The sequence below is a fragment of the Oncorhynchus nerka genome, linkage group LG14 (assembly GCF_034236695.1).
Source record: "Oncorhynchus nerka isolate Pitt River linkage group LG14, Oner_Uvic_2.0, whole genome shotgun sequence".
In the NCBI taxonomy this organism is placed as follows: domain Eukaryota; kingdom Metazoa; phylum Chordata; class Actinopteri; order Salmoniformes; family Salmonidae; genus Oncorhynchus; species Oncorhynchus nerka.
Window position 1 is genome coordinate 40,092,617 of NC_088409.1, and position 21,243 is coordinate 40,113,859.

General features: G+C 46.3%; 1 protein-coding gene across 7 annotated transcripts in view; it reads left to right on the top strand.

The window, feature by feature from the left end:
* LOC115141044 (chondroitin sulfate proteoglycan 5-like) overlaps positions 1–17,691 on the top strand; it is a 35,766-nt gene extending 18,075 nt beyond the window's left edge. The window contains exons 3-7 of one of the 7 annotated variants that reach the window (XM_065000067.1): positions 7,035–7,223; positions 11,922–12,000; positions 14,127–14,183; positions 15,582–15,683; positions 16,846–16,934. In XM_065000067.1, the coding sequence (XP_064856139.1) occupies positions 7,035–7,223; positions 11,922–12,000; positions 14,127–14,183; positions 15,582–15,668 (412 nt within the window). In that variant the 3' untranslated portion in view covers positions 15,669–15,683; positions 16,846–16,934. Of the gene's footprint in view, positions 1–7,034; positions 7,224–11,921; positions 12,079–14,126; positions 14,184–15,581; positions 15,684–16,845 lie in introns of all 7 variants that reach the window. The other 6 variants (XM_065000065.1, XM_065000069.1, XM_065000063.1 and 3 more) reach the window with 6 other exon arrangements.
* The last annotated feature ends 3,552 nt before the right edge of the window (positions 17,692–21,243 follow it).

The window sequence follows — 21,243 nt, forward strand, 5'->3', positions numbered from 1 at the left end:
TAGGACCTGCGCCGCTTCCTGTGTGAGGCAGGGTCGTACTCTGCGGATGTTGTAGAGCATGAACCTACAGGAACGGGCCACCGCCTTGATGTTAGTTGAGAACGACAGGGTGTTGTCCAGGATCACGCCAAGGTTCTTAGCGCTCTGGGAGGAGGACACGATGGAGTTGTCAACCGTGATGGCGAGATCATGGAACGGGCAGTCCTTCCCCGGGAGGAAGAGCACATCAGTTAAATGGAACATGGGGCAGGTGTACTACATGTATATCTAATTAGGGTTCATGGTTCATCAACACTTTACTTGACATCTAGCGTCACAACCTGTTATGGCACGGTCATAACCTGTCATAATATGGTCATAACACTGTCATGACCCATATATTTACACCTGCTATGTGGACACCCCTTCAAATGAGTGGATTCGGCTATTTCAGCCACACCCGTTGCTGACAGGTGTATACAATTCAGCACACAGCCATGCAATATCTGTAGACAAACATTGACAGTAGAATGGCCTTACTGAAGAGCTCAGGGACTTTCAACGTGGCATTGTCATAAGATGCCACCTTTCCAACAAGTCAGTTCGTCAAATTTCTGTCCTGCTAGAGCTGCCCCAGTCAATTGTATGTGTAGTTATTGTGAAGTGGAAACGTCTAGGAGCAACAACGGCTCATACACGAAGTGGTAGGCCACACAAGCACACAGAACGGGACCGCCGAGTGTTGAAGCGCGAAGCTCGTAAAAATGGTCTGTCCTTGGTAGTAACACTCACTACCGAGTTCCAAACTGCTTCTAGAAGCAACATCAGCACACTGACTGTTCGTTGGGAGCTTCATGAAATGGGTTTCCATGGCCGAGCAGCCGCACACTAGCCTAAGATCACAATGCCAAGCGTCAGCTGGAGTGGTATAAAGCTCACCGCCATTGGAGTAGTGGAAACACATTCTCTGGAATGATAAATCACACTTCACCATCTGTCAGTCTGACGGAAGAATACCTGCCCCAATGCATAGTGCCAACTGTAGAGTTTGATGGAGGAAGAATAATGGTCGGGGGCTGTTTTTCATGGTTTGGGCTAGGACCCTTAGTTCCAATGAAGGGAATTCTTAAAGCTACAGCATACAGTGACATTCTAGACTTTTCTGGGCTTTCAACTTTGTGGCAACAGTTTGGGGAAGGCCCTTTCCTGTTTCAGCATGACAATGCTCCCGTGCACAAAGCAAGGTCCATACAGAAATGGTTAGTTTAGGCCTCCCGAGTAGCGCAACTGTCTAAGGCACTGGACCGGAGTGCTTGAGGCGTTACTACAGACCCTGGTTTGATCCTAGGCTGTGTCACAACCGGCCGTAACTGGGAGTCCCATAGGGCGGCGCGTAATTGGCCCAGCGTTGTCCGGGTTTGGGGAGGGTTTGGCCGGGGGGGCTTTACATGGCACATCGCTCTCTAGTGACTCCTTGTGGTGGGCCGGGCACCTGCAGGCTGACTTCGATCAGTTGAACAGTGTTTGAACAGTGTTTCCTCCGACGCATTGGTGCAGCTGGCTTACAGGTTAAACGGCAGGTGTTAAGAAGCACGGTTTGTCCGGTCATGTTTCAGAGGACCCATGACTCGACCTTCGCCTCTTCCGAGCCCGTTGGGGAGTTGCAGCGACGAAACAAGATTGTAATTGGATCGCACGAAATTTGGAAGAAAAAGGGGGTAAAAAAAACAATTAAAAAAAATAACATTTTGGTTTGTCAAGATCGATGTGGGACACCGACTGCAAGCCAGGCCTAATCGCCCAACATCAGGGCCCGACCTCACTAATGCTCTTGAATTGAAGCAAGTCCCTGCAGCAATGTTCCAACATCTAGTGGAAAGCCTTCCCAGAAGAGTGGAGGCTGTTGTAGGAGCAAAGGGGGATCAACTCCATATTGATGCCCATGATTTAGGAATGAGATGTTCGACGAGCAGGTGTCCACATACTTTTGGTCATGTAGTGTATATTATGAGTGTCAAAACCCACATTTATTCAAATGTGTTATTCCCTGCCAAGAAGTTTCCTTTCGTTTGGAAGTTGGTTTCTTAAATCCGTTGTTCTAGTAATTGATTTCTTTACAGTCATGTTTTTTTCATCGTATTTTATAGAACTTGGAGAAAATACACTTTATGACACTGTCATGAAGCATTATGACAATACTGTGTCACTTTACTTGGACTAAGAATTATAACCATCAGAATCATGTTGCCAGATAGACCTATCACGTACATGCCCTTATGTCAGTCATCAGTCAAAAAGAGGGTGTCTTGTCCTGCTCCTGAAATCTGTTTATGCATTCATCCCAGTCATCAGCAACAGAGCATTGGTGTAGGTGCACGTCTTGACATCAATGTGTGCGCAATTACAATTTCTGAAAATGTTATATAACATAAAAATACCGTTGACAAGTTGGCTATGGTGTAATGGAGTTTTGACACTCTTATGTAGGTGTCATAACCAGCCACAAATTAATGCTATATATGTCACAACTGGTCTGAATATGTGTAATGACAGTGTTATGTCCATATTATGACAAGTTATGTCAGCTGTTATGACATGTTATGATGCTAGGTGTCAGGTAAAGTGTTACCCAGCAGGGTAATGGGCTTTGTATTGCCAGAGGAGGTATATGGGTGATAGTTTGACTGATTTGTTTCCTCTACCGATAACATTTTCCCGATCATGGTGCCACCCACCTAATGACTTCCCACACCTTCATTTGTCTCTTAAATGAGTTTCAATGGATTATTTTAGTGTCTATTTGGGGGCTGACTAGGCTGGGACTCTAGTTGTAAAACTAGGGGAAACACTGCTCAATGTTGTAACAGTCACGCTGGGCTCTGATTAACGTTGCTGATCTGACCCTCCATTACCCTTTTATTATCCCTCGTTCTCCTTCCCTTTGTACAGTACCCCCCACCCCATCCCCCGTTTACCCTCATCTCCCTTCGACCTCACCCCACACCACTGTGGGGGGCCTCCCAGTATGTCCCGTCTGTGCCCCCTTCTACCTTCCAACCCACTCAGTGCCCCCCTCCTCTTGGCCAGGTTAGCGTATCTATCCCGGGGGAGTTGGCAGTCGAGCAGCCTTTACAAGCCTAATCAAGTAAATATTGAGGGGATTTGTGAAGTGGCCCAGGCTCGGGTAATTCCATTGTGTCGCTGGGTTAGAGGGCTGTATTTGGTGGCGATTGGAGGTTGTGGTGGTAAACCTTGATTGAGTTAATGATGGGGTAGGGAGGGAAGGCTCTGTGGTTACACTGGGTAACTGGTTAGGGTAAAGCTGTGGGAGTCGTGAGTGTTTAAACGAGGAGCTCAGAGAGAGAGAGAGAACCAAGCCTAGCAAGAACCAAGCCTTTTAAGGTAAAACAAACAAACAGCCATTTTGGATTGTAGGATTACAGGTTTCAGGGTGGAACACAATGTGGTCGATTTAAGGCTAATGAATTGGTTGGATTGTTTCGGTTTGATTTTAACACTTGAGAAAACTTGCAACCAAAATCTTCAAGTCAAATTGTAGAGTTTTTAGGACTGCTGTTTTAGGACACCATTTATACAATGTCAAAACCAAAGTCAGTCAGCTAAATGGAAACAAGATTACACTCTCCTGGAGGCAGCTGGCAAAGAGCAGGAGAGCGGAAGGGGAGAGAGAGACATAAGGATAGTGGGAGGAAGAGAAGAAGAGGTGGTAAATCAGTGATAAATTAGAGCGATGGAGAAACTCAAGGGGCAGAGTGATAGAGGGAGTAAGAGGACATTGAGAATGAAAAATAAAGAGATTACTAAGCGAGAGAGAGTCTCATGAGAGCTCTGTGTGTGTGTGTGTGTGTGTGTGTGTGTGTGTGTGTGTGTGTGTGTGTGTGTGTGTGATGGAATGACATGTCGGTACTGCATCTGCTTCTTGTGCGGCTCAGCTGGATCGCCATGGCAACCAGCCATCCTCCTTACCCTCTCCTTAAATGTGCTCTCTTTCTCTCTTTCTTCGCTATATAAACTACCTCTTTGGACCAACATACAGTACCTTAGAGGGGGAGAGCGTATTCAAGTCCCCTTGAAAATGGCGAATGGCGTATCAGTAGTCCAGTCACACCTTCTCCTGCTAGAGAATGCCCCCTGGCACGGAGCCAACGCCCCTCGGTTGGCACTTTCGGCACGGGCACAAAGGGGGCAGGATGCAGGAAGCGGCACTGAAAGGAACCGAGCCTCCCATCACCCACTTACTGGGCTGAATTGAAACTGTGAATCTGAAAGGCCATACTCACACCTCCATTCATTCTACACATTTACATTCATCTGTGTGAGTCTGTAGGTCTCTTGGCCTGTGTTTGGGGAACAGGGGAAGGGAGAGCTGCATTTATGTTGCTCTTCACATTCAAATTCTTTCAGGTGAATTTGTGTCCTTCCATAAGTGGTGATTTCCCTCTAAAATCCACATGCAGACATTTGAGGAGTGAGTGTGACCCTTTGCATTCTCGTACCTATTTTAGCCTGTATGGGCTCTTCTCAGTGAGTGAGTTTCATTCACATTCACATGCTTTCCCGAGTTCCAACTACTTCACACATTCAGTCTCTTTAAACAGCCTGTTTTATTCTCAGTGATCACACTTCTACTACTAGAAAAAAAGGTTTCAAAAGAGTTCTTTGGTTGTTCCCATAGGAGAACCCTTTTAGGTTCCATGTAAAAATCTGTGTAAAGGGTTCTACATAGAACCCAAAAGGGTTCAACCTGGAACCAAAATGAGTTCTTCAAAGGGTTCTCCTATGGGAACAACCAAAGAATCCTTTTAGGTTCTAGATATTAGCAGAAATATACATAGTATCGGGTTACTATGAGACCAGTCATTACCATTTCATCTTGTTAACTAGTGTGATGGACCCAGTTTATAGTCTTATTTCTTATTCTACATGCAGTACCATTCATTCTCGTAGTGGTTTCAAGCATTTCATTAGTAAGGTTCCAGTCTTGTTCCAGTCAGCAGACGAAGCCATCTGCCTCTGTCATTTTTGTCCTGGAGCAAAAAGAGTCTAGGGCTCAGATGGCGGCAAGTGTGTGTGTGTGTGTGTGTGTGTGTGTGTGTGTGTAAAACAGCCTCTGGTTTTCAGTTTTTGTTTTTTCTGTTCAGACAGAATGATCACATTATCCCTTCAAATAGAGCCATGTTGAAAGCCTGCTGGTGACACTTCAGTCTGTTTTAGACCAGGAGATGAAATTTCACTTCCATAAATGATATACACTGGGGCAGTGTATGTGGGATGTTGAATAGCATTTTTTTAGCCCCCACACTCAGGGCTGGATTCAATCCGTATCTCAGAAGTATCGTGGAAGATCCGCGTTATAGCTCGATTTAAATTGAGATTGTCCACGATACTTCTGCGATACGGATTGAATCCAGCCCTGAAAGCTTTCAGGCTCACATAATGAAGCACTTGGGATAATTATAAACAGAAATTCTTGATTTTCTTAACCTCTTGCGTCCCCCCGACACGCAGATGTCCCATCTAGACATCTGGAAATGCAAATGCGCTATGCTAAATGCTAATAGCACTCGTTAAAACTCAAACGTTCATTAAATCACACATGCAGGGTACTGAATTAAAGCTACACTCGTTGTGAATCCAGCCAACAAGTCAGATTTTTAAAATGCTTTTCGGCGAAAGCATGAGAAGCTATTATCTGATAGCATGCAACACACCAAAAGACCCGCAGGGGACGTAAACAAAATAATTAGCATAGTCGGCGCTACACAAAACGCACAAATAAAATATAAAACATTCATTACCTTTGACAATCTTCTTTGTTGGCACTCCTAGATGTCCCATAAACATCACTATTGGGTCTTTTTTTCGATTAAATCGGTCCATATATAGCCTAGATATCGATCTATGAAGACTGTGTGATCAAGGAAAGGAAAAAAACAGCGTTTTATAACGCAACGTCATTTTTTTAAATAAAAAAAGTCGACGATAAACTTTCACAAAACACTTCGAAATACTTTTGTAATGCAACTTTAGGTATTAGTAAACGTTAATAATCGATCAAATTGATCACGAGGCGATGTATATTCTATAGCTGTACGTCTTGAAATAATGTCCGGGTAAATCTCAACCAAAATATCCGGTCGGAGACCGGAAGAAATGGGCTGTCTCTTGTACGTTTGACCAAGAAACAAAGCCCAGGCAAATGACAAGACTGTTGACATTGTGTGGAAGCTGTAGGTATTGCAAGCTCGGCCCCATTTAATGTGGTTTCTATTCAACAATACGTTCAAGTGGCGCATTGATATATTTTCCCATTTTCAGTGATCAGATTTTCCTGCGCTTTTCGATGAAACGCACGTTCTGTTATAGTCACAGTCGTGATTTAATCAGTTTTAGAAACGTCTGAGTGTTTTCTATCCACACATACTAATCATATGCATATACTATATTCCTGGCATGAGTAGCAGGGCGCTGAAATGTTGTGCGATTTTTAACAGAATGTTCGAAAAAGTAGGGGGTAGGATCAACAGGTTAAACCTAGCAATCTGGATTGAAATGTGTGCCAACCATTCAAGCTTGAACTATGAATGACACAGTGGTATTGGCCTCACCCTAATCTAAATCATTTAGAGCTTGCACACCCACGCACACACAGACAGAGATACACACAGACATAGATACACACAGACAGAGATACACACACACACACACACACACACACACAATTTTGTTAAAGTGTTATGTTTGGTGAATAAACCCTTTTCCATTTCTCACCCACCCTTCTTTTCTCTCCATCCTTAATTTGTTTCCCTTTACCCTCCTCTCATGGCCTTTCTCCACTATTCCCTTATCTGGCCATTTCATCTGTCACCCATCTGTATTCCCCTGGCTGCTCTTCTCTCTCTCCTCTCCGTATTCCATTCCACATGCCTCATTGTTTCCACTACTACTACTTCCCCTCTTCATCTTGGTTTTCTTTTTCTCTCCTTTCCTTTTTGCTCCCCTCTCTCTCTCTCCATCCCTCCTTCTCCATGCAGGTGTAACGTCCAGGACTACATCTGGCACAAGGGTTCCCGCTGTGAGTCGGTGGTGACAGAGTTCCAGGTGCTGTGTCTGACCATCGGGGCGTCGGCCCTCATGGTGCTGCTGCTCTTCATGATCACCGTCTGCTTCGCCAAGAAGCTCCACGTGCTCAAGACCGAGAACAGCAAGCTGCGCAAACGCAGGTAAACTTACGGCAGGGGCCTGGGGAAACCTGCACAAATATAGGGGAGTCTATGGACCAGATGAAACCAGTTAGCACAAAGGTGTAAGAAAACCAGGAAAAACCAGGCAGTGAAACCAGAGATCATAGAACCCATGGGAAACTGGCTGCGCAAACGCAGGTGAGCTTATGGACTAGAAAAACCAGGCAGCAGATAGACAGGTTTTTGACCTCTTGTATTCTCACAGCATATGTATGCGAAATAAGCATTTCTAGCACTATTGAAAATGAACATATTTAGTATTCGACTGGAGTTTTACATGAGTATTGGACATGTGTGGACCTGTGAATTACAACGACATTACAACTACTTCCATTGAAACAAAGCTCCGCTCAGGGCAAAACCCTGGGGCTGGTGGAGAGAGTAGTGGGGGGGGACAAAGAATCAGGAAAACCTCCGTTCAGGGGGAAACCCGGGGCTGGTGGAGAGAGTAGTGGGGGGGGACAAAGGATCAGGACAAAGGACAGGAGATGGAGGAGGAGGAAGAGAGCTGAAGCTAGAGATACCTGAGAAGGTTGTGGATAACTTTAGAGAGAGAAGAGGCTGAGAGAGGGAAGTGAGGGAGGCTGGACTGGAAAGAGGAGGATGGGGGGGGGTGACAAAGAGAAGAGGTGATAGATAGGATAAACAGAGGGGAGAATTGGATGGATCAGAAGGGGGGGAGGATATTAAATGAGCGAAGGAGACAATGAAGGAATGCGGAGGAGGGGGAGGGGGAGGAAAACACGATGACAAGATAGATGAGAGAGGAAACACAAAAAGAGAGAAGAGATAAAGCAGAGAGAGAGAGAGAAAAGGGAGGGATTGAGTTTGCATTGAGAGAGAACGGGATGAGGATAGCTAGAACGAGTGCTGTATGAGATGCGGTTGTGCCTTCGCCTGTCGTTTTGCCTAGCAACAGTGAAGTCACGTAGGAGGGTGGATGAGTGTGGATGCTTCCATCAGCAGTGCACATTTCTTAGCTGAGGATGATGATGTTAGCATTATGATGATGATGAAGAAGAAAAGTGGAGCAGTCAGTGCGGGGGATAGCGTGCTAATGGCTAGCGCGCGGTGCTAGCTGAAAATAGTGATGTCATTGCTGCTCTGGTTCCAGCTGAAAGTAGGGCAGTCTGATCAGGAGTGTATGAGAGGGGAGGGGGAGGCGAAGTTGACCTACATACAGCTGTGCGACCTGAGGGGTGTGTGTGAGGAGCGGGGGGTGGGGATGGACAGCATGCAGTGTAGGAGAGACACCACAGCCTCATCAAGTGGTTAGCCAAAAATCAAAGAGGAGGAAGGAGAAACAGAAGAGTAGAAGAGAGCAGAATGAAACAGGAAAACGGAGGGGCGGGAAGAGTGAAGGAGAGAGAGTGGAAATGTGTAGAGGATGGTGAGCAGAGGGAGGGCAGGAATAGGAAAGAGCTTTTACCAAGAGAAAAACTCAGTTGTTGTTGGAAGGACATGTTGTTGGAGGGAGAGAGAGTGTGTGCATGTGCGCGCGTGTATAGGGCACTGCTGATGAGGCTCATGTATACATGAAACGCCCACCGCTCTCTCCCTCCATCTGCTGCAGATAATTGCGGGTGGGCTGCACAGTGTCTGTGCCGCAGTCAAGATGGGGTCTGCTTCCCTGTCAGAGAGAGAGAGGCAGAGAAAAAGATGGAGTGAGAGAGAGATGGAGGGAGGGAGATGCTGGGGGAAGGGGGAGAAAGAGAGGGGTCATGAATGGGAGGAAGGGAAAATAGTAGGGATTGAGGGAGGGAAAGAGAGAGGGGTGACAAGAGTGGCAGAGGACAGAGAGAGAGAGAGAGATACAGGCAATGTGATCTTTGCAGAGAGGAGAGTGTGTGTTCTGGCTGAAGTGGCAGAGGACAGAGAGAGAGAGAGAGATGCAGGTAACGTTATCTTTGCAGAGAGGAGAGAGTGTGTTCTGGCTGAAGTGGCAGAGGACAGAGAGAGAGAGAGAGATGCAGGTAACGTGATCTTTGCAGAGAGGAGAGTGTGTGTTCTGGCTGAAGTGGCAGAGGACAGAGAGAGAGAGATGCAGGTAACGTTATCTTTGCAGAGAGGAGAGTGTGTGTTCTGGCTGAAGTGGCAGAGGACAGAGAGAGAGAGATGCAAGTAACGTGATCTTTGCAGAGAGGAGAGTGTGTGTTCTGGCTGAAGTGGCAGAGGACAGAGAGAGAGAGATGCAGGTAACGTGATCTTTGCAGAGAGGAGAGTGTGTGTTCTGGCTGAAGTGGCAGAGGACAGAGAGAGAGAGATGCAGGTAACGTTATCTTTGCAGAGAGGAGAGTGTGTGTTCTGGCTGAAGTGGCAGAGGACAGAGAGAGAGAGATGCAAGTAACGTGATCTTTGCAGAGAGGAGAGTGTGTGTTCTGGCTGAAGTGGCAGAGGACAGAGAGAGAGAGATGCAGGTAACGTGATCTTTGCAGAGAGGAGAGTGTGTGTTCTGGCTGAAGTGGCAGATTTAAACTTACACATCCTGGTTTGAGTCCCTTTTCCCCTGTACCACGGCGTAGAAACCACACATATCTCTCTCTCTCTCTCAATTATGGACATAAATAACACACATACAATCAGTATCCAAGCCCTGCAGTATCCTCCTTTCAATTCAATTCAATTTGCTTTAATGGCATGACTTAACAATGCACATGTTGCCGAAGCTTACTTTGGAGATTTACAATACTACCATAATTAAAATAATTTGAATCAATATTGTCAACTGCTTTCTGTCTCTTTATTTATTTATTTCTCTACTGCATCTCTCTAGCACACCCTCCCTCCTCATTACTTGAGCTTTGATTGGCCTGTCATATGAACTCATTAAATATAAATGTTGGAGCGGCATCTCAATCAGACAGTAGTAGGAAGTGCTGGGGCTGTACTGATGGGTCTAGTTCAGAAGATGTTTAACTATGGATATGATGAGGAGAGGGAGAGAAGGAGGTCGAGAAGAGACAGAGAAACTGAGAAACTCTTTCCAGCCAGCAGATGTTTCTGGAATAACACAAAATGACAAATGACTGTTTGGGAAGTCTGTTTTGGATATCAAGTTTCTCCAAGTGTTTAATTGGTTACACAAAGTGAATCACAGTGCTTCAATGGTAGGTCAATGGTGAGTCATTGTTGTGTTTGGAAAGTAACTTTCATTTTTGTTTTCAGTTGCAAAACAGTGTACCCCATTGAATGCAACCCAGGATTGGGTGTCAAAGTGGCCACAGCTGTAGTCAAGTTTTGATTCACAGCTGATTTGTTGCATCACAGAGGGTATCTGTCTGTCTGTCATCTGCAAACTGAAGCCTTACACTTGCACTATATTGTAACTAACGCTGCTCTCTCTTGCTTTTTCTCTCCCTCCTTCCTCCTCTCTCTACCTCCTTTATCCCACGTTTTCACATACTTTCCCCTCATCCTTGAATCCTGATTTTGCCCTCCCTATTCTCTCTTCATCTCTCTTTTTCTCTTCTCTCCACCTCTCACTGCATCCCTCTTTTTCCATTTCCCCCTCCCCATCGACACTCTCCTTTTCCTCCACAATGTGACCCCTCCTACTTTCCTCCTCATTTAATCCTCTTTTACCTGTTCTCCCTCCTCCCTTCCTCTCGTCTCTGGTTCCCTCCCTGTCCCCCCTTCAATGTCCTCCCTTCCTCTCGTCTCTGGTCCCCTCCCTGTCCCCCCTCCCTGTCCTCCCTTCCTCTCGTCCCCTCCCTGTCCTCCTTCCTCTCGTCTCTGGTCCCCTCCCTGTCCCCCCTCCCTGTCCTCCTTTCCTCTCGTCTCTGGTCCCCTCCCTGTCCTCCCTTCCTCTCGTCTCTGGTCCCCTCCCCGTCCTCCCTTCCTCTCATCTCTGGTCCCCTCCCTGTCCTCCCTTCCTCTGGTCCCCTCCCTGTCCTCCCTTCCTCTCGTCTCTGGTCCCCTCCCTGTCCTCCCTTCCTCTGGTCCCCTCCCTGTCCTCCCTTCCTCTCGTCTCTGGTCCCCTCCCTGTCCTCCCTTCCTCTCGTCTCTGGTCCCCTCCCTGTCGTCCCTTCATCTCGTCTCTGGTCCCCTCCCTATCCTCCCTTCCTCTCGTCTCTGGTCCCCTCCCTGTCCTCCCTTCCTCTCGTCTCTGGTCCCCTCCCTGTCCTCCCTTCCTCTCGTCTCTGGTCCCCTCCCTGTCCTCCCTTCCTCTCGTCTCTGGTCCCCTCCCTGTCCTCCCTGTCCTCCCTTCCTCTGGTCCCCTCCCTGTCCTCCCTTCCTCTCGTCTCTGGTCCCCTCCCTGTCCTCCCTTCCTCTGGTCCCCTCCCTGTCCTCCCTTCCTCTCGTCTCTGGTCCCCTCCCTGTCCTCCCTTCCTCTCGTCTCTGGTCCCCTCCCTGTCGTCCCTTCATCTCGTCTCTGGTCCCCTCCCTATCCTCCCTTCCTCTCGTCTCTGGTCCCCTCCCTGTCCTCCCTTCCTCTCGTCTCTGGTCCCCTCCCTGTCCTCCCTTCCTCTCGTCTCTGGTCCCCTCCCTGTCCTCCCTTCCTCTCGTCTCTCGTCCCCTCCCTGTCCTCCCTTCCTCTCGTCTCTGGTCCCCTCCCTGTCCTCCCTTCCTCTCGTCTCTGGTCCCCTCACTGACCTCCCTTCCTCTCGTCTCTGGTCCCCTCCCTGTCGTCCCTTCCTCTCGTCTCTGGTCCCCTCCCTGTCCTCCTCCTCTTCCCAGCAGTAAGTACCGGCCTCCATCGGAGCAGCACAATGATAATTTCTCCCTGTCCACCATCGCTGAGGGCTCCCACCCAAATGTAAGGAAACTGTGCGACACCCCTCCTAACGTCCCTCATGCCCGTGCTTTGGCTTACTATGATAACATTATCTGTCAGGTAACGTGGTTCTCGTCTCTCTCTCACCCTTTCCTTCCTTCCCTCCTCCGCATGGGCTTGAGTGTCACCTCTCCGGGGTTACAAGGCGGGGTGTTACAGTGGGGGCATTCTCTCTCGCTATGGGACAAGTCTACAGCCAGATAGGCAGGCAATACTGTTACCATGGCAACAGCGTGGCTGTAAAGTCTTTACTGTGTATTGCCTCATTGTCAGTTATTGGTTGAGTTTTTTGTTTGCTATTGATCGTACTTGAAGGTGACACACACACACGCATGTACACACACTGCAGATCAAATCAAATTGTATTGGTCACATACACATACACATACACACAGTTAGCAGATGCTATTGTGAGTGTAGCGAAATGCTTATAAATGTGAAAGATGGAGCAAGGAAATAAGTTTATCTGACCTATACACCTGCCTGACCCATTGGTGTGGTGTGGTCAGTTCTGTCCAGGCTAAGACTTGACCAAGAGAGAACTCCTATAGCCCTCACTGTTACCCCCTCCACCCCATCTATCCCTGATCTGCTCTCCCTTTAATCACCTGTGCATTGGTATGTCACCGCATGCCTGCTCTATCGCTCACATGGTGGCCCCCCCTGGTGGCCATGTCAGCCACTGCAGCAGCCTGTCTGTCGCTCTGTCTCCGCATCTCTGTCCGTCCGTTGCACTCATTTATCCTGACTTGGGCTGGATAGGTTGGAAAAGTGAAGAAGGTCTCTTGATTGGTCGATAATAGGGCTTTGCGGGGGGCGGGGAATCTGGGGGCATGAAATGTATTTTGTTTATGGGGTTATTATCAGGTTGGTAGAGGATGGTGTGCGAGATGTGTGCAAGGTGGGCGGGGCTATGAAGTCAGGATAAACATCTGAGATGCAACGTCCCCCTGCTGCCTGTAGGTGGCGGTGGAGAGCATAGACCTAGCTGCACAACTAACGGAAGCATGGGGGTAGCATAGCGCTAACATGGTTGTAGCAGCATGAGTAGAAGTAGTGCTACGACATAAGATGTGGTGCCACATTCTCACGACTCATCAAATAGTTCTGGTCATCATACATGGTATAACCACAAGCAAATTGCTTCACTTAGATTTATTTTGCTCGTTTCTTTGTTTGTCTGTAGTTAGTTTCTTTTGCGTTATTCTTCCTTCTGGGTAGTTGCGATAATGTTTCCGTAAATATAATATAGTGCTAACTTGGGGGGCATCATATTGCAGTGCTTCATAACATGAGACAGTTAGCAGAATCACCTATCAGAACACTACTAACCGTAACCAGAACCGCTACCCGACACCATCCACGACCAAATAAAACACCATACAACACCCCCATCTTCCAGACATCTTCTGATCTCTGAAACAGGATAGCTCTGCTCTTTGAGTCTCAACCTGGGTTCGCAGTTTACATCCACAGGTCCACAGTCAGTGTGTTTGTACATCTCTCTATCCATACGAGTCGATTTTAGAGCACCAGTACAGAGTATCTGGAGAAAAGGTCCATTAAAATACTATGTAGATTCATCTGCAGAGAACAGCCAACACCATAGAGACGTACTTCTTACTAAAAAAGCTCAGAAAACATAAACTAATAATAACAATACCTCAAATCCCTCCGTCTAGTTCATGAACTACAACCCTTGTGTTTCTATGTCAACACGTTACCCTCAGAAATATTTCACTCAATATTTACTATGGTAATGTCAAGGCCACAAAGCACCATAGTTACTGAGACAAATCCTTCAGTGTCCTTATATGGGCAAGACAGTCTCTACCTCTCAATGTGAGCTGGGAATATCAGATATCATCCTTAGGAAGTTCCCCTTAGTAGGTCTTCTCTCTCTGCTTTTTCATTCTCTCTCTCTACCGCCAACTCTCTTGGTTTCTATCCAACTATCTATTTCTCTGTCACTCTCTGTTTTTCTCTCTCTCTGTCTCCCTCCCTCTCTCTCTCTCTCTCTCTCTCTCTCTCTCTCGCTCTCTCTGTTTGAGGATGTTATGTATCTTTGAGGAGTATAACCCTCTCCTCCTGCCCCCCCCCCCCCCCAGAAAACCATGAGCAGATACACCTGGGAGTGTAAGACCAAAGAGGAGCCCGACAGTGAGGTAAGATAAACCCCCTCAGATGGCCCGCCCCCCTCTCCCTTAAACGGCTCTCATTGTACTGTGACCCTGTCAGTCACCCTCTCTCAACTCAACGGACCAATCCACAGCCCCAAACTTGGCTATTCAGAACCTAGTGCTGTTCCTCATATATATATCTAAAGTTTGTTTATAAATTAAGTTAGCCATTATTCGGAAATGATCCATTAAGAGGTTCGAGTAAATGCTGATTTTAGACATGATCCATATCTTTACATATTGTGGGCTCTTAAAATAACAACTACAAAATAAACATAATTTAAAATATGAAATGTACACTTTTATCTAGGTTAAATGACACAGGGATAAACGTTGTAGCAGTCTGGTAGCAGTACGCTGTTGTCCTTGTAGGGTCCTTCAGAAAGGGGATATCGACCCTTCCCACATGAGTTCTTAGCAGAAGAGAAAACACTGCAGTAGACTGAAACCAGAGGAATCTCGCTTGACAGAAACTCTCTCTTCAGATAAACACACGGTCAGAAACGGTACACACTCCAACATGCATAAAAACACTATAATATATGCAGAAACACAGATAATACAACTAGAGAGTGAAATATTGTTGTAGGGAGAATAGTTTCTCTATTTTCAGCATTACATGGACCGAGTACAGTGGATTGTATCCGTTTACCCTTAATCTCCTATCAACATTAATACTTGTCCTTTTATGGACCATGCTGGTTTACAGCATATATTTAACTATGGCTTGTGTCAATTCCATTCTAACTCAGTCAATTGACAAAATGATAATGAGGATAAGTAAAAGTCTATATTTAGAGTAATTAATACATGTATATGTGTATGTTCTCTGTATTGATTGAATGAATATTAAATTGATGAAGTGATTATGGAAGGGTTAGACTGATACATAGTGACATGTGTTCATAACACTGCCAGTCCTGTGGAATAAAGTCCGGGATGTATAGTACCGGTGTCCCTATTGTCCAGTCCTGCCCCGTAGGCTGTGCTTTGCTGTGCTGTGCTGAGCCATACTGTACTGTGCCATGCCAGTGAAGAGCATTGAGGCTCTCTATCTGTAACAAATCGTTTGACTCAGTCTTGTCCCACCCTCTTCGTGTCCTTCCTCCACGATGCACACACAGATACACACACACACACGTTTTATATCATGCATACAAAGATGCAGATCCAGACACACTCACATCAACTCTGAACACACACACACCACACACACACACACACACAGACACAAAGCGGGAAGGATACAAAGATCTGTCCATGTTTCATCTTCATCTCAACACCCCGTATATCTCTGTTCCAAAAACTCCCCACAAAGTCCCTCTCACCCTCGTTCCCCAATACAATGGAAAACAACAGCAAACAAACAAACACATTTTCCAGTTTCACGCTGACGGAAGGAAAGATGGCCCCTATCCTGTAACCATGGAAGTGACGTATCCCCACGTCCTGCCCGAAGTTACTATCTAGGCCATCAGCCAATGGGTAAATGCTCTCGCCACCCCTTTTGTGTGCCATTAAATAACAAGCATTCAGCTCTGTTTCGTAATGGCACAGCCCTCAGGGTCTGCAGTGTGTGTGCGTGCGTGTGCGCTTGCGTGTGTATGTGTGTGTGTGCGTGCGTGCTCATGTGTGTATATGCGCGTGTTTGTATGTATGTGTGTATGCATGCGTGTGTCTGTCAGTCAGCTTGAGCACAGACAGACACTTCTACCTCAACACAGCAGGGTCGATGAAGCTATGCAATATTCATGAGGATAACAGGCTGGGAAAAACAGATTCAAATGAATGCCAATCCATTCTTGTTCTTGACCTTAATTAAATGCAGCCAAAAGCATGAATTGAAGTGAAACAGAGTTGTCTCCTAATGCATTGTTTTTCCAGCTCCAGCTGTACTGTAGGTATGTATGAAGGTGGTTCCACAGACAATGTGTTTAATGCCAATGGGGGCACAGCTCATTGTGTTTTAATTGGGACAGTAGCGAGGTGAAGGGGGCTGGATGAGTGATGGGGGGGAGGTTCTTGCATGTGGATATGCATGCACTTCCTGGTTGGCCTGGATGGGGTGCTTGTTGGTGGGTTATGAAGGGTGGGAGGGAGTCGCTCATACAGTTCTCCAATCACCTCTATGTCCCTTCAACCAAAACAAATGTGCAAAGTGAGCATGATGCTGAAACAATTGGATAGCCACTGTACAATGGGTCTTGTTTAAACGGTTAGCAGCTCTCTTCCATTGATGGATAGTCAGGTAGTGTGAGGATAATATGGGATTTTGGGATATTTATATCCAAACAATATATTAAATCGGATTAAAGAGAGGGATGGAGGGGAGAGGGGTGGTAAGAGGTGGAGTTAGAGGCTCAAATATCTTGAGATGTTAAGGTGATATTTCAGATATTCTCATCTCTTTAAGGGGAATGACTTTATGCAATAGCAGTGGTCTGTCTATAAGGGGCTCTAAATTTATATTTTCAGAGGTTGAAGGCCATCTATTGGCTAATGCTGTGACGGTCCCTATGACAGGATGCAACAAAAGACCACATGGTAGACGAGAGGGAGGGTTTATAACAGTTTTGGGCGGTCTGACTGGGTGGGCCTAACCGTGTTTTCTCCTCCCTCCGTCCATCTGTCCGTCCGTCCCTGGCAGGATGATCCTAATGCCCAGAACAAGCTGGAGGACCCCGTGAAGGCCCCGGTGCCCAAGGAGGACGACTCCCTGAACATCCACAACTCCCTGACCCCCAAACACGAGAACCACAAGGTACTGGGCGAGGAGAACTCCTCTGAGGTAAACTCACTGCAGAACAACATGATGTAGAAGCCTGGGTTGGGATGAGAGCTCCAGTCCTGCTCTCTATCCCAGCCACCACGCCTACAACTGCTACCACCAGCCAACCACCGTCTACAACACGGCAACACTGCCACCAAGCGGGCAACGCCGCTGGAAAAAAAAACGCACCACCCCAGCTGAAACTCCTCCCCGACCTGCCACCGCCTATAGCGACCCCTTACGCCCAATCACGCTCCCCCGCCTCGCTGCCCTGCCCCTTCGTTGCTGTCACTCTGCTCCCCCTTACCCCCTGCCCGCACGCACACACACCAGAAAACACAAACAGACACACCAAAACACACAAACACACATATGTACAAACACACACTCACATATACACTCATATTCCCCTGCCTGCATTGGTGTATTTTGTAAAAAGAAAAAAATCATATGGAGTTTAAAAAAAGAAGTTAAACATTGTAAAAAATATAAAAGTTACTGAGAGGTTTTGATGTTTGTCTGACTAATTAAGTGAGTGTGTATAAATATATGGAAAAAATGCTTGGATTGATATAAAAGAAACAACACAATGTGTCTTCGTTTTCATTGATGTGATTTCTAATCCTTTGATGTACTTGTTTTATTTTGTACTTTTTTGGGAATACAGACTTCAAAACAGAGAACAAAATCTAACAATTGTTGAAATAAACCTTTTTAACATGACACCTTTGTCCCTGTGTTTTCCTGAACAAGACTGTCCCTTTCCCTCTCAAACTCTTGCATGGCTTATTACAGCTTGGTAGCTCCTTGGGTTGCACTCTCTCTCTCACACACACACACACACACACACACACACACACACACTACCTGCAGCTTGCATGGATCCTGTAGTTTGCTTTCTCACAAAACTGCAGCTGAAACACACAAAATGAAAACTCTTCTTTCACCACTCATTTCAGAAAGAGCCTTATTCAGAAGGCCAAACACACACATAACTCTTTCTTTCTTACACACGCGCACACACACACCCACCCACCCTCTGTTACATTCCCCGTTCACACATCATTTTTCATACCTTGCCCTGCATTCTCAATGAATCTCGAAGAAGGCCTCTCCGATGCGATGCCTTTGTCGGAGTGATCATTGAGAGAGTTCTAGACTGATTGGACAGAGTCTGGTATTGTAGGGCCCTTCTTAAGCTGTTGGGGCCTTTGGTTGGGTGGATGGGGGATGGAGGACCCCTTTCCCATCAATAGGAACAGAAACATTCAAACCACTACAGAGGAAAAGTTTGGCTATGGGAATGAACAGCAGGCAAGCAGCTACAACAGCAATTGACACATTAGTCTCTGTTATGTTGCCGGTATGCAAGACACCACATAGCACTCATGGTTCAAAGGAGAAAACCTAACGGCTTTGCACAAATACACACACTCACACTCTGAAACATTTGTGTGTCCTTGAGATGGACAGAGAATATAAAATCAATTAGCCTGCATGAGCTATAGCTAAGCAACTTGCTCCTCAATTGTGCCTGGGTTCGAGCCTTGGTGTGAGACCAATCAGGAGAAAGTGGTACTTCCTAAGTAAGAGCTTGACGTCCGTTACATTAAGGATTGTACTTTGGCATTTTAGCAGACCGAAGAACTCTCCAATGAATCTGTTATGTTTCTACCCTCATCTCTTTAATATTCCACTTTATCTCCAATCAACACCAATGACACTTGAGGACTCAACCAGAAAGCCTCCCTTCCCTGGGGGCCACTCTGGGTTTGACTGTGTGTGTGTTTCTGTGTGTATGTGTGTATGTTCAGGCTTGTCTCTGGGAAGAGAGAGCACAGTGTCCATCACACCACAGGACAAGAGGTGACGGTGTGGTTGAGAGAGCTGGGCACTGAGATAGATGTCTATCACTATTCCTCTAAAACCCGGTCACCCTTTCTAAATATATTTTCATACACCCCCCCACCCCTCCCTCTTTCCCTTTTGCTCCCTTTTGTTCTTTCTATATCTCTTTCTGGCATCAACCTCTCCCCCTCTCTTTCTGGCTTATTCCCACTCTCTAGATTTCTCCTCACATCGTTCCACCAGTCCTATCTCTCTCCTATCGCTCCTCTCCTCCCTGTTGCTGGAGGGTCTTTACAAATGCAGCCTCAGACAGAGGAGGCGCCGTTGCCATGGAAACCAATTATGTCGCTACGGTCCAAGCTTGAGAGGACCTCTATTCCTTTCTTTCTTTCTTACACACACACACACACACACACACAACAGCCAGACTGTTTCGCGTTGTACTGAGACTCAGAAAATTATGTATAATAGATACATAAAATCAGAATGCATTATGCAGATTTAATGTCATCTAAGGAAAACATGAAATGTTGATGTTAAATACACTCTGATTCCACATAACCCTCTTACATTACTCCCTCTCTCTCTTTAGCTGACCTAAATACCACTTTGTGTTCTTATAGCGCTTTTACAATGTTCTGACAATGAATGCACTCCTGCTCACCTTATCTGGAGAGGAGAGAGGAAGGGCACACTTCAGGTAAGGAGAGAGGGGCAGGGGATGAAGAGAGGGCACAAATAGGGCGTGTCAAGATTTTTCTCTGCCTCCCAAAGCCTGCTGGGATGTTGGATTCATCCGCACACTGTCATTGGCTGAGGATGTGGTGGAACGATGGTGTGTGAATTCCACAGGGAGCCTCAGGATTGGCCAACACAAACACATATATGCACAGACAAGCATGCACGCCTGCACGCGCAGTCACGCACACACGCACACACACTTGCAGAAAAGCTCACAGAGCAGCTTGGGAAGCAAGTGTTGAAACTTAAAGGCAGGGTGATTGAACCATTTTGCCATTACTCTGGTTTATTAATGAGGACGTCTGGAATGCAGACGATCATCAGAGAAGCCTTTCTGATGGAAATGTGCCCATACGTTACCACACTGAGGCCAATCCTACTCCCCCTTTCCCCGAAGAAAGGAGGGAGGGGAAAACGATTAAATGATTGGCCTTTGGCCTTTCTCTGATGTGTTATCCTGTGTAGATCAGTGTACGGCTTTTGGATTACCCAAACTCAATAACATAAATCGGATTACTTTCAGTTACTTTTGGATTACTTTCCCCTTAAGAGGCATTAGAAGAGACAAAAAGTATCCATCAAACACATTTTAGTGTGTTATCATAGTGGTCTCTGATTTGTAGTCAGACTCGCTCAGGTGGAACAAACTTAAACTTTCACCTTTTTTCAAGGCTTATTGAATGTCATTGAGTAAACAGAAAGGTGTCATAATGTATTTGTTTTGCATCCTTTCTGATATAAAAGCAATCCAAGAAGTAATCATCTAGTTTAAAAAATATATATCTGTAATCTGAGTGGAATATATTTCTTGTAACGTAACTGATTACAGTTACAGTTTTTATTTAATGAGATTACATGTACTGATTGCATGTAATCAGTTCCTCCCCAACCCTGTACTGTATGTGTGTGTGTGTGTATGTGCGTATGTGTGCGTGCGTGTGTTCTTACAGGGCGAGGTGACCATCGAGATGGAGCTCTACCGTCCCAAAAATGCCAAGCCAAGGCCCCCCTGCAGTCCCCTGATCCACTATGATGTGTACCTCTACAAGGTGCCCAAAGCACCTGTTGTCAACCGGATAGGGGCCAGGCCCAGGGGTAAGGTACTGAGGTGGGAGGATGACATGTACCCCCCTTCGCAACCCTGTCCTATGTACAGCCCCCTTAGTACACGGTCCTTACCGACCATCGACCCCCGTGGTTATAGGACACGACCACGGACAGCGAAGGTGTGCACTCCCTAAGCCCAGGGTCAAACATCGCCACACCTCTATCACTGTACAGGACTATACTGACATACAGTATACATGCTAAAACAGAGTGTTGCAATGTACTGGAACTGGAGACTGAAAGAATGTCCTGACAAACAATGAAATAATACTCATGTGGACAGAGTCATACTGAACTTTCTATCCATCGTCAGTGGGTTGTTGGCGAGTTGCAAAACATAAAAAGGTGGATTCTTCCATAACAGTGCAGCTGAAATATTCATCAAAAACCCTGGTCTGTATTTCAATAGTCCAAAATGGCTTTCTTTTCTCTTCTCCTTCATCTATTGCGCTGATCTGGGAGAGTAAGCCATTTCAGACTATTTAGGTTACTGGTCGCCGTGACTTCATACTACCTCACATCATCTGGTGGATACTATAGTTAGTTACGTAACAGTGGCTGTAAATGCGCGGCAAACTT